Consider the following 12,189-nt stretch of genomic DNA (forward strand, 5'->3'; position numbering starts at 1 on the left):
AGGAGAGTGGACTGTCCCCACCCGCACACCCACCACACGCACACACCTTGGAGCTTAATGTTGGGATAGTAAAGCCACCTCCTTTTTGGGGTGTAGGGTAGCTGTATTGTAGCCGCAGAAGTAGTCAGAATATATTTACCTCCAATTTAGAAGTAAAACCTTTACTTCTCCCTCTTCTCCTTTAAATCAGACAAGAGGGTGAATTGGCTTTTTCTCACCTGGAGAAACGAGATTTTGCTCGGAAAACTTTGTCATACCAGGCATGTGGCGCTCCCTGCAGGCCAGCTTGCGCAGCTCAGAGAAGAAAGGCTTCTGGGGCTGGGAATGGAGCTTTCTGTCCTTGAAGGTGCTGGCGGGAGGGGGGGCGGGGGGAGGGAGCTTGTGAGAGCTCCCTGCCGGGATGCATCCTGCCTTTCTTGAAGCCAGCAGCCCAAGGTGGGGTGGTGGTAGGGTCATCTCTGGATGAGAGCTTGATTTTCAGAGTCGGGGGTAGGTATTGAGCAGTTTCACGCATGGAGTCCCAGCTTGGCTCTAGACTTTCCGGAAACCCTACTCTAGGTTAAACCCTGATAGAATTCACCTAGTTTACCAGCCCTGCTCCTTTAGGCAGGAGGATCTTTTAGTGGGTCTTCAAAAGGTACTTTGCAGAAGGGAAAGGGAGGAGCTTAAAAAGAAGCTTTTTAAAAGCTTCGCTCTGAAAACCTGTGAGGTTCCAAGTCGTGGAGAGCATCAGTGACTACACAGGGACTACCCTGCAGTTTCTTCTCAAGATTTGATATCTCTCCTCCTTGTGCTGAAGGCCCTCCTCTGAATTTGAGAAAGTGGAGTAGAGGTACATCCCTGTTCTTGCTTTCTTGTTCCTGAGTTGGGAGACATTAGCAGTCTGTTGTCACTGGGATTTCTAGGCCTGGTCAGCATCCGAGCTGCACCTTTAATCCTCAGCAGAGTAGAGCTGGGCCTGTCACTTGGCTGAGGCTTCCAAGGAGAGCCCAGATGCTGCTGGGTGAGGGGTGCTTGGCTGTCATTCAGGATGAGACAGGACTTTAACAGAGTGCTTCTCTGCTCAGTTCCGGCTGGTCCCTCAGGGTCATGTCATGCAGAGATGTTTGCCCTTAAAAATCTGTCTTGAGTATCTCTTGATGCATTTCAACAGAAGAGCAGTGTTAAGCTGGGAACTATAATTGGGGTAACCTTATCCTTTTCTGGCATATAAAATGTTACAAGGATTGGGAAATTTTGTTATTTATGGCTGCCTGAATGCTGTTAGATCCTGTGATCTGCCTTGTCGTGTTGTAGATGTTTGGGCTTGAAATCCTGTGTCAGAGTACTCTCTACTCTCCCAACAGTGAGACTTGATAGAAACAAGATAACCAAACATATTGGCAGCCTTTTTCTGGATAACAACACCGTCTGCATATGGAAAAGGATGGAACTAACCAACTTTTTAATGGTTGAATTATTTCTAGAAACATTTCCGGATGTTTCTAATGTTAATGTTAAACATTACTGTGTTAGTGATATAAAAAATGATAATGCTGGTAATAACCATTATAACGGCAACTAACATTTACTGAGTGCTTACCACGTGCCAGTCACCATATTGAGCACCTTATGTGTGTTAAGTCACATGTGCCTACATCATTATGCTTAAGGTCCTCATTTTACAGAGTGAGTAAACTGAGACCCAGAGAGCTTAAGTTACCTGTGAGGGCATACACGTAGGAATCCGGCTTGGGATTTGCAGGTAATTTTCCCAAGTGATTCACCTGTCTTTGGTTGCTCTTCTATAGAGTATTTTCCTCTGAATGTAACAGCATTCTATGGATGGGCTTTTTTCCTGCTTTGCTGTCTCTCTGCCTTATATTTATTTGGTTAATTAGACTTAGTTTAAAAGTGTGTGGGAAAAGTGCATTGTCTCATTCACTCCTTGCTATAATCCCACAAAGTGGCTGGTGTCTGCATGTGAGAGCTAAGGAGACTGAAGTACAGAGTGGTAAAGGGTTTTCACTAAATTCATGCAACTAATTAGTGAAAAGGCCAGGATGCAAACTCTGGTTTCTTGACTATTATTTCGGTTTTGCAACTACCACAGCAATGGCAAGGTGTGTCTGTATTAGACCAACTTTCCCAGAGAGCAGGGTCAATGTCTATACATTCAAAAATTATTCATTCAACCCTTTATTTCCACAGATTTTGACCACGTAATTATTATTTTCACAGCCCTGTGTGTACGCATTGTGGGGGTTGAAAAATGGGAAGGACTTTGCCTCTGACTTCTAAGGACTGGTATTCTCACAGGTAAAATGAGACCCAACCCTTCTGCACACACACACACACACACACACACACACACACACACACACACACCATTCCCCTCCCCCCCACCTACAAAACAAGTCAGTAAATGCTGAGGGACGGATACATGCAATGAACAACAAACACTCTAGAAATTCAGAGGAGACTGGAATTAATTTCAGCTGGGGTAGCAGAGAAGCTTTTTAGAGTAACTGTCACTTGACTGGGTATTTGAAGGCTGGACAGGGTTAGGTAAGTGTACCGCACTAACACCACGCCTTGTGGACTTACGAAGTTCTCACAGGAGATGCTTTGGGGTAAAGCTGACCAAGCTGTGTGTCTGTGATTGACAAGTGCATGGATTGTGAAATACCATGTTTCCCCGAAAATAAGACCTAACCGGAAAATAAGCCCTGGCATGATTTTTCAGGATGACATCTTCTGAACGTAAACCCTAATGCGTCTCTTAGAGCAAAACTTAATATAAGACCCGGTCTTATTTTCAGGGAAAGTCTTATTTTCAGGGAAACATATTAGAGATCCTCTCCATGTCCCAGCCTTCCCAACATTAGGGCAGCGACTTTAGGCTCTCTCCAAGATAATTTTGTGATTCCATGTCCTGATAACTTGTTGAGCAAGGCACGGGCAGCGGTGGAGGAGAATGAGACAGGCGGTGGCACACGCAAACAGATAGGGCTGTGCCAGAGCGGATCTGTGGCACAAATGCGGTTTGGAACCCAAGTAACTTATTTAAAGAACAATTCTCCAGTCCTCCTTAGCTTCTACATGCTAAACAGTTTTTGTATGTAAGCGTAAAGACATTCTTAATTCCTATAGAGCTTCAGACCTCAAACAACAAGATCTCCAATTTCATGAGGCTGCTTCCTGTACAGATTGTTTTGGCCCCCACAGGACTTGGCAGACTGTAGTGACATCTGTCTGGATTCTCTGTCCTCGTGTTCCTGGTCCTCACATCTGCTGGGGCGGGTGGTGCAGTCTCCACAGAGCCTGGAGGCTGTGACAGACCTTCAGGAAAGTCAGTGTGCTGGCAGAATTTGACTCTGTGAAAAAAGAGAGAGAGAGAGAGAGAGAGAGAGAGAGAGAGAGAGAGAGAGAGAGAGAGAGGATAGTTCTTGACACAGCAGAGGAAGCATTTCTATGGCCAGGTCTTGGTCCACAGATGAGAGGAATTTGACGTTTCTCGTTGTGTTTGGGTGAGGGAGCAGTCGTGTTACTTTCACACTGTTTATTAGGAATATGAGTCCTGTATGAGAGAACCCACTCATTTGTGTTCTTACCAGGTATCTGGGACAAATTCATTTTTGCACTCCTCCATATTTCTTGGAGAGTAATGGTCATCCATATTTTATTTGATACTAAAGGTCAATTGTCCAGTGTTCTTTTTTTCTTCAAGTCTGTTAAAGAATGGAGGGCTGTTCCTATTTCAGCTCTGGTTTAGCTCTATGAAAGGAGAAGTGGGTTAGGCTGCAGCAGGGAGAACTTAAATTAGACATAAGGAAAAAGTTTGGAATTTCTGTCTCTGGAGTGTTGAGATCAAGACATGTATTTATCTTTCGAGGTTCTTCTGTGAAAAGTTTATTCTAAAGAAGGAAGCCCTGGATATGGCCTGTGCACACCTTCTTTAGAGCCAAGCTTCCCAGCTATTCAGATGTGTACCAGAAGGTGAGCTTCAGTAAAGGTTGGGGTCTCTCACTAGCTTGAGATTCTGCGGAGAGCCACCTCTGAATCTGAATCCTGTGACTGCCTTTTGACATGCTGTGTGGCCTTGTGGGTGACTCCTGTTTGCTTTGGGTGGTAGCTGTTTTGAAAATGGGATTAAATAACAGTGCTGGGAAGATTAATTGGTCTCTCAGCTTCCATTTTACTAATGATTTAGAAAAAGACCACAGTCCTCGTAGAACGGGTTGCTTGTGATGTGAACTGTTGGTGCACATCTTTTGCCAGCAGGAGACACTACAATAAACTTTTATTTGAAAATATTAATTATTCATTTACGAATACCCTCCAGCAGGCACACCCTCTTGCTAACAGTGTGAGATTTACATTATTATTTGGTGGGATGGGAATTGGGAGTTTCCCCATAGCCTGGTAAATCCAGCACACTGAGTGCTGGTCATATAAGCATTTAAATCCCTTGAGTGGTCAGGACAGTTCAGGGCAACAACTGAATCTTCTGACTGTATGGATTTCTGAAAAGGATAGGCCTTTCCCACCTTTCACCCATGTTTCTACTTTGGGAAATTGCACCTACCTTGAAATAAGCAGCAATAAACATTACTTGCTTTGCTTTTTGTCATCATCATCACTGTTACTTTAAGAAGAAAGAGATTTATTCCACTGGAAAGTAAGCTTCTGGGTGGCAGAGGTTGTGTCCAACAAATCAGGTCATGAGTACTTGAGGTTCTTTGCTGCTGGCGAGGAACCCTTCCTCCCGGTCAGTATGAGACCTGTTATTAAATTTTACAGTTGGAAGAGATGATTTAGGGTTTCTCATGATAGAACTTGAAGAAGAGAAGAACACTTCTGATCTCTTGCTAAATTGTCCGGAAGGCTGGACATTTGTTTCCTAAATGAGTTAAGGTGGAAGGATGTGATAGACCAGATATTGCTAGATGTCTTTATGTTTACTTACTGTTAATGCTATTCTTCGGTGTTATTTGCAGAAAGATGTTGAATTAGCCTGGGTAGGATAGGTTATGCTATTATAACAACCAGCACCCAAAACCCACCCACAAACTCAGCAGCTTAACTCACTGTAAGTTAGTCCTTGACCACTCCAAGTCCCTCGGAGGCTCTCAGAAACTCTGCAGGGACATATCCTCTATGGGTAGCTCAGTGACCCAGCCTGTAGGATCTCCTGGTACCTCCTCCACATTCACTACAGAGGGTGGAGAACATGGCTCTTAAATGCTTCTTCTTAGAAGCAAACACAGGGTCATCGGCCTCTCAGTACGTTGGCCAGACTAGTCCTGTGGCCCTGCCTGACTGCAGGAAAGCTGGGAAAGGCAGGCTTCTGAATGTCAGCAAGTGAGGAAATTCTGTTGAGCACCAGTAATGTCTACTATAGCTGCTTTTATGTAAGTGACGTCATGGGCTCACTCCACTTTTTAAAACCTGGTAATGTTTTCTTACTGCCTATGGAACAAAGGCCTTTATTTGCGGTATCTGGGAGGACCTTGTGTGATCTTAGAACCAGGGACCAGTATGCCATAGCTGTGGGCCAAATTCAGCTTGCTGTCTCTTTTTGTACAGCTTACAAGCTAAGAATGTTTTTTCTACATTTTTAAGTGGCTGAAAAAACTCAGGAGAAGACTAATATTTCATGACATGTGAAAACTGGATGAAATTCAGATTTCAGTATCCATAAATAAAGTTTTATTGGAATGCAGCCAGGCTCATTTGTTTACACATTGTCTATGGTTACTTTCATGCTACAACATCAGAGTTGAGTAGTTCAGACAGAGAACTATTTATTGTCTGATCCTTTACACACAGTTTGCTGCCCTTTAGCTAATTTAGGTAAATACTTCTCAAGTGCAACAAAGTGATATGTTTTTACTGGATACTTCCTGGCTAGAGCCTTGTTCTAGTCACTGTAAGAGTAATAGCGATGATGATAAAGATAGTTATAATAGCTAATACTTACATAATAACTTACTATTGACATGTATTTTAAATGTTTTCTATATATTAACTCATAGCAGTTTTTTTGGGCTATGTATTATTATGTAGATTTTATAAATCAGTGAACTAAGGCACAGAGAGGTTAAGTAATTGGCCCAAGTTCACACAACCCAAAAGTGTTGGAGCTGGCAGTCTGATTCCAGAGTCTATACTCTTAGCCACCACTACGGCAAAGCAAATGGAAGACACGTCTTTGTCCATGAGAAGAGAGAAGACTAATACCCATGAAAACTTAGAGAAATATCTTAAGATAATTTATGAAGACAATGATATAAATTATAACCACCAAAGATGTGTAAAAAACAGAGAGAGGGAGAGAAAGAACAGTAATGGGCAAAATAAATGGGAGAAGGGCTGAATGGAGGAGGTGGGATGTGTGTTGATTCTTAAAGGATGGAACCCACTGAGATTTTAAGAGAGTTGAACGCATCTCTCAGGCAGGGATGAAGTAAGAACTGGGTCACAGAACCCTGAATGAGGGCCTGGTGGAAGGGAGAGAGAGCTGAGCTGCCTGATAAGAGCAAAAGGGTGTGTGGGGGTGCTCTGGTAGGATTTTAAGTCGCAGGACAGGGCTTACCTACAGCTGGCCTCAAAAGTGAGGCAGAGGCCTGTAGACCTGCAGTACGCAGCCGTCAGAAGCCCTCAGGCTCAGGGTGACCAAAGAGCCTGGAGACTCAGTTCCCAACTCCCTGGGAAGATGCTCTGGGGCGGAGAATTGGAATAGTTTGGGGGCCTGTGTTAAGAATAGGGTTAGAAATTTTTTACAGTCTCACAGCTGTACTGGAAAGGTGGTATTTATTCCATTTTACAAGTAAGGAAACTGAGTCTCAAAAGAGGTTTAAGTAGCAGACTCAAGATCACATGGTAAATGTCAGAACTGGGATAAAACTGAAGATGTCTAACTCTAAAACCTATGCTCTTAGCCTCTACACTGTACTCTGAGTGCGAAAAGAGTGTTTATTTGGTAGAAATCTGGAGCTTTAAACTTAGCAATTTAGGAAAGTTTTGCCGAGGAGGTGGGACAATCTTTCTGGCTGGTAGTTGATCATACAGGAGAATAATTTTTCCCAGCATACTCACCCCCATGGTGAGGCATGACCCTAGTCATCACTGATCTGCTGGCTGTCACTTCAGGGCTCAGTAAGGGTTTATTTAAATACTTTTTTTAAATTGTGAAATGCATCATGCATACAAAAGCAAGTATATAATGTATCTGTGCAGCTTGAAGAAATACAGTTGACCCTTGAACAACATGGGTTTGAACTGTGCAGGTCCACTTGCATGTGGATTTTTTTTCAATAAATACTATAAATGGATTTTCTTAACAGTTCCCTTCCCTAGCTTACTTTATTGTATTAATACAGTCTATGATACATGTGGTTATTGACTGTTTGTGTTATCTATAAGCCTTGTGGTCAACAGTAGGCTATTCATAGTTAAGCTGGGGGAGTCAAAAGTTATATGTGGATTTTTCACTGTGCGGGAGCCTGAACCCTAACCCCTGTATTGTTCAAGAGTCAACTGTAATTGCACATTGTTCACCCTCCAGTTAAGCATTAGAACATTACCTGAACCTTTTGAAAGCTGTTCAGTTTTTTTTATTTTATTTGTTTCATAAGATTTATGAAAATATTCAAAGGCTGGGAGGATAAACACCCCACAACTACAAATCTTGGGAACTGTGCACTGGCTGGGTTCCTGAGTCTGGACTGGGGACTGTTTCCCCAGGGAAGGTAGGTTATGCTTCTCAGCCAGCACTTCTTTGTTCTAACACTGGCCAAAATGGCTGCTCCATAATGTGGAGCTCTCTCCCTTTAGCTATGTGGTGGGTGGGCCCCAAGGGACAGTGCATACTATTCTGCTGCTTTCTAGTTTTATGACTCTAGGCAAATTGCTTACTCTCCCCAATTCTCGATTTTCTCATCTGTAAAATGGTGCTAATCACACCTGTTGTAAGGATTGGGAGGATCAGGTGACATCATTCCTGTTAATGCACTTAGGAGACCTGGCACACTGTAACCACCTTATAAATGTGCAGCTACTATTACAGTCTTTATTGTTTTATGTTTGGCATTGTTCACAGAGAGCTTGGTTCTTGCTCTCCACACACTTAAAAATCCACAGTTGTTTCAACTGCCCTAGATGGATACAGAGGGCTCTGGTCATTGTCTTTCTTGGAGCAACCAGGAAAAATAGCCGTAGGCCACTCTCAGCCAATTTTACCTCTCCTTTCAAGTTAACTTCCCAGATCCTATGTTTTAGTCTCATTGCTGGAACTCTTCTAAATCTTCTGTCCTCCATGGGTAATGTCACTTGGTCACTTAACTGGAGGCTGGAACTTGTTCCATGGTACCACTCACCAAGTCTGTGAGCTTCAGCCAGGCACTAATGCTGTCGTCTCTACGATGGTGGATGAGATTAGAGCAGCAGATTTTATTTCTTACGGCTCCTCGTGGACTTCGGGCTGAGGCTCTCGAGTACAAGACCCTTTAATATTCTCCCCAAGTTCCCATTGGAGTCTTTCTGTTGTCTCTTTAATCCGTGTATTCATCTGTGTACTTGATGAACAGTTCTTGAGCACTCACTGGGCTAAGTGGTTGGAACACAAAGATGAGTAAGAACTGGTCCTGGCCCTGGAGGGATCCCTATGGTCAGGGGTGGGGAGCCAGAACTGGACCCTCTTTCAGGTGGGGTCTCTCTTACCACTGCTGCAGATGATAGGAAAATCCCACTGGCGACTCAGATGCCTCTCCTGCTGTAGTACAAATAGATTTATCTTTCAGTGAAGATCTTTTTTGGATCCTTTCTCCTGAGACTGGGAGTCTCCTTGTTTCATAATAGCTTCCTTGCGTGGACTTCAACTTTTTATCCCTACTGAATGGTCATAGTTTATATCCCAGACATTATGACTTGACCTGCAAAACCATTTTGTTTCCAGAGGCTTAACTTGACAAACTGCAGGATGCAAAGTTTAGGAGCTGTACCACTGGGCTTTTGAAGGCGATCCACCCTTGTGGTTGGATGTTATTTTCCTAAGCCATCTCTTTGGTCTAAAATGTATCTTTTTCATATATATTTATTTATATTGGAAGTACTGACTGGCATGTTAAAGTGATTTTTTTAATCCTCTGATTTCATGAACCAAAAGTTTCTACTTCTGATTCTTGCCTTCTTTGATATAAACAAGCAAAATAAATTTGTACTGTTGTGAATCCAATTAGTAACCACTGTCATTCAGCTATTGAGCAGTATTGAATGTTGAGAGTATTGCATGTGCAGCTGTAGAATTGGTTTTTCTTGCTTGTTGCAATCTTGACTTTTTCTTCTGGCTAAATTCTCCTAAGTATATTTCTAGGCATAAGTCAGGACCACTTCTAAGCTGGTCAGTAGTGCTAAAAATAATTAGTAATTGCCACCAGTCACAAAAGACCCTTAGCCACCAATTGCCACAAGGACTGTCAACTCCAGACCTGTACCTCTCTGTTCCCTTGCTTCCTGGAATGGGCTAAGCTCCTCAAACTCACTGCATGAAAAGCATATTTATAATTGTTTCCCATCCAACCTTCCCTTCACATCCTCTTCTAGTCATTCGAAGCGGAAGCTTCTGAGCTATTTTCTTTCTTGTTCTCCCTCACTCCCCACACCGTTCTATCTTTGCAGTGTCTCTCTGATTTGTCCTCTGCCCATGACTACTGTCACTGTCTTAGTTTCACAGTCTTCAAATGTCTTGTTTGGCCTTTTGCAATAGCCACCTGGCTGATCTCTTCTTCTTCTTCTTCTTCTTCTTCTTCTTCTTCTTCTTCTTCTTCTTCTTCTTCTTCTTCTTCTTCTTCTTCTTCTTCTTCTTCTTCTTTCTTCTTTCTTCTTTCTTCTTCCAGCTTTATTAAGATGTAATTCATATACCATACAATTAACTCATTTAAATGTACAATTCATTGGTTGTTAGTATATTCATAGATACCATCACCACAGTCCCTTTTAGAACATTTTCATCACCTGAAAAAGATACCCTGTACCTTTTAGCTAGTCCCCCCTCTCCCCAATCCTCCCAGCCCAGGCCTAAGCACCTACTAATCTACTTTGTCTCTATATATTCCCCTATTCTGGACATTCATGAATGGAATCATTTATACATATATGCAAACTTTTGTGACTGGCTTCTTTCACTTAGAATAATGTTTGCAAGGTTCATCCATGTCATAGCATGTGTCAGTACTTCATGCCTTTTGTATGACGAACCATCTAAGCACTTCTTGTGGCTCTCAGGTCCATTTTTCATTCCACTGTCGTACAGGACAGATTTCCAACCCTTCTTCAGTAACAGAATTTGGCTCCTGCTGCCTACGAAATGCAGGTGACACCGTGGCGTGGCACTGAAGGCCTGCTCCACACTGGCTCCATCCTGATTGTCCAGCCTCACCCTCCACTCCATCCTCCACAAACCCAGCTGTCCCCACCATCCCACACACCTGTCCTTTGCAGAGTACGCCACATACCTTTCCAGACCACTACAGTCTTGGGTTTTCCTGCTCCTTTGCTTATGTTTCTCCTTTCTCTGCCTATGGAAATACTACTTACCCTTCAGGATTTCGCTTTACTATCACCTCCTTCAAGAAGTCATCCTAGATTTATCTTATCCCTAAATAAGAATTAATGAGGTTTTTATTCTCTGAGCACTTTGCTTGGATTCCCATAGTTGATTTCATTGTCTTGAAATAGATGTCATTCTATCTCTTATAACATATTAAATCTTCTCTGAGAGTAGAGTTATTCTAATTTTGGTTTTATTTTCTCATTGTACTTTCTACAAGGCTTTATATACATAGTTAGTGCTCAAAAAATATTCGATGGGTAATTGATTACCATCTTGTATTTGTATAGTCCTTTTTGCTTTCCATAGTTCATATATATATACATACATATATATGTATGTGTGTGTGTGTGTATATATATATATATATATGTATGTATGTGTGTGTGTGTATATATATATATATATGTATGTGTGTGTATGTATATATATATATATATATATATATATATATATATATATATCTTTTCTTTTGAAAATCAGAATTAAATTTTGGAAGAAAATATCAGTAGTTTTAACTTGTTTGAATGTTTTTTTTTTCTTTGCAATACATTGTGGGCATTGTAGCAAGATTACAAAATATAAAGTCAAAAGAAAAATCGGTCATAATACCATCCTTCAGATATAATCACTATTAACGTTATGGTTTATATCCTTTGAGCTATTTTTCCTATGTATATTATATGTAAAAAATATACTAGATCGATGACATTTATAACTCAGTCTACATATTGTTCTGAAATTCTTTAATAGTATCTGATCTCTATAATAATAAATACTGATTTCTGTAATTACTTTTAAGGGTAGCATTGCAAATATGCACATAGTTGTCTGTTCTCATTTGACAGTTAGGTTATTTCTAATTCTTCAAGATTGAAAATAATGTCATACTAACATTCTTTGGATAAAAACTTAGAAGCCAGATTTCTAGGTCAATGGCTTTAATGCATAGTGCCAAGTTACCCTCCAGAAGGGTTGCTGGGATTTGCACTTCCCTCTCCCCCAGCAAGTAAAGAGAGTGTTTTCTCCTCTTGTCCTTGCCTTTGTTGGTATTCCCATTCTTTTTAGTTTTGGCCAATCTGATATTCCACAAGTGGTATTTCATAGTTGCATTAATTTGCATTTCTTTGATCATTGGTGACATGCTTTTAATTTCTTCACGGCTCATTTGTATTTATTCTATGAATTGCCTTTTTTGTTCTTTGCCCACCTTCCTGTTGAGGTGTTCATCTTTTTCATTGCTCAGGAGTCTTTAATACAAGGATATTAACCCTTAGTCATACACGTTATAAGTATTTTCCCTAGAATTTTATCTTTTAATTTCAGGTTGATTTTTGGCACATAGACGTTTGTTTGAGTGTGATCCAGTCAATCACTCTTTCCCTGTATGGTTCTGTTTGGTATTATTATTCATAGAAAGTTCCTCCCAACCTTAAGAATAGACATATTCACCTCTGCTTTTTTTGAGTGCTTTTGTGATTTTGTTTTTTAAATTTAATACATTGGTCTATTTTGATACAAAATTGTATCTACTTTTATAAAACCCAGGTCACTGAATTTTCCATCATGGAACTAGAAGGAACCTTGACAGTTCATGT

At 41.3% G+C, this 12,189-nt stretch overlaps 1 protein-coding gene across 21 annotated transcripts in view; it reads left to right on the plus strand.

Moving 5' to 3' along the window:
- Nucleotides 1–12,189, plus strand: part of GRAMD1B (GRAM domain containing 1B) — a 239,107-nt gene that overhangs the window by 145,394 nt on the left and 81,524 nt on the right. The window contains exon 2 of one of the 21 annotated variants that reach the window (XM_074321159.2): nucleotides 2,221–2,298. The exons of the other annotated variants lie outside the window; for them this stretch is intronic. Coding sequence (XP_074177260.1) covers nucleotides 2,252–2,298 — 47 coding nt within the window. The 5' untranslated portion in view covers nucleotides 2,221–2,251. The remainder of the gene's footprint in view (nucleotides 1–2,220; nucleotides 2,299–12,189) is intronic. 21 annotated transcript variants of the gene reach the window in all.

This window comes from Rhinolophus sinicus, chromosome 9 (genome assembly GCF_057876585.1).
Source record: "Rhinolophus sinicus isolate RSI-liver-muscle chromosome 9, RSI-T2T, whole genome shotgun sequence".
NCBI classification, from domain to species: domain Eukaryota; kingdom Metazoa; phylum Chordata; class Mammalia; order Chiroptera; family Rhinolophidae; genus Rhinolophus; species Rhinolophus sinicus.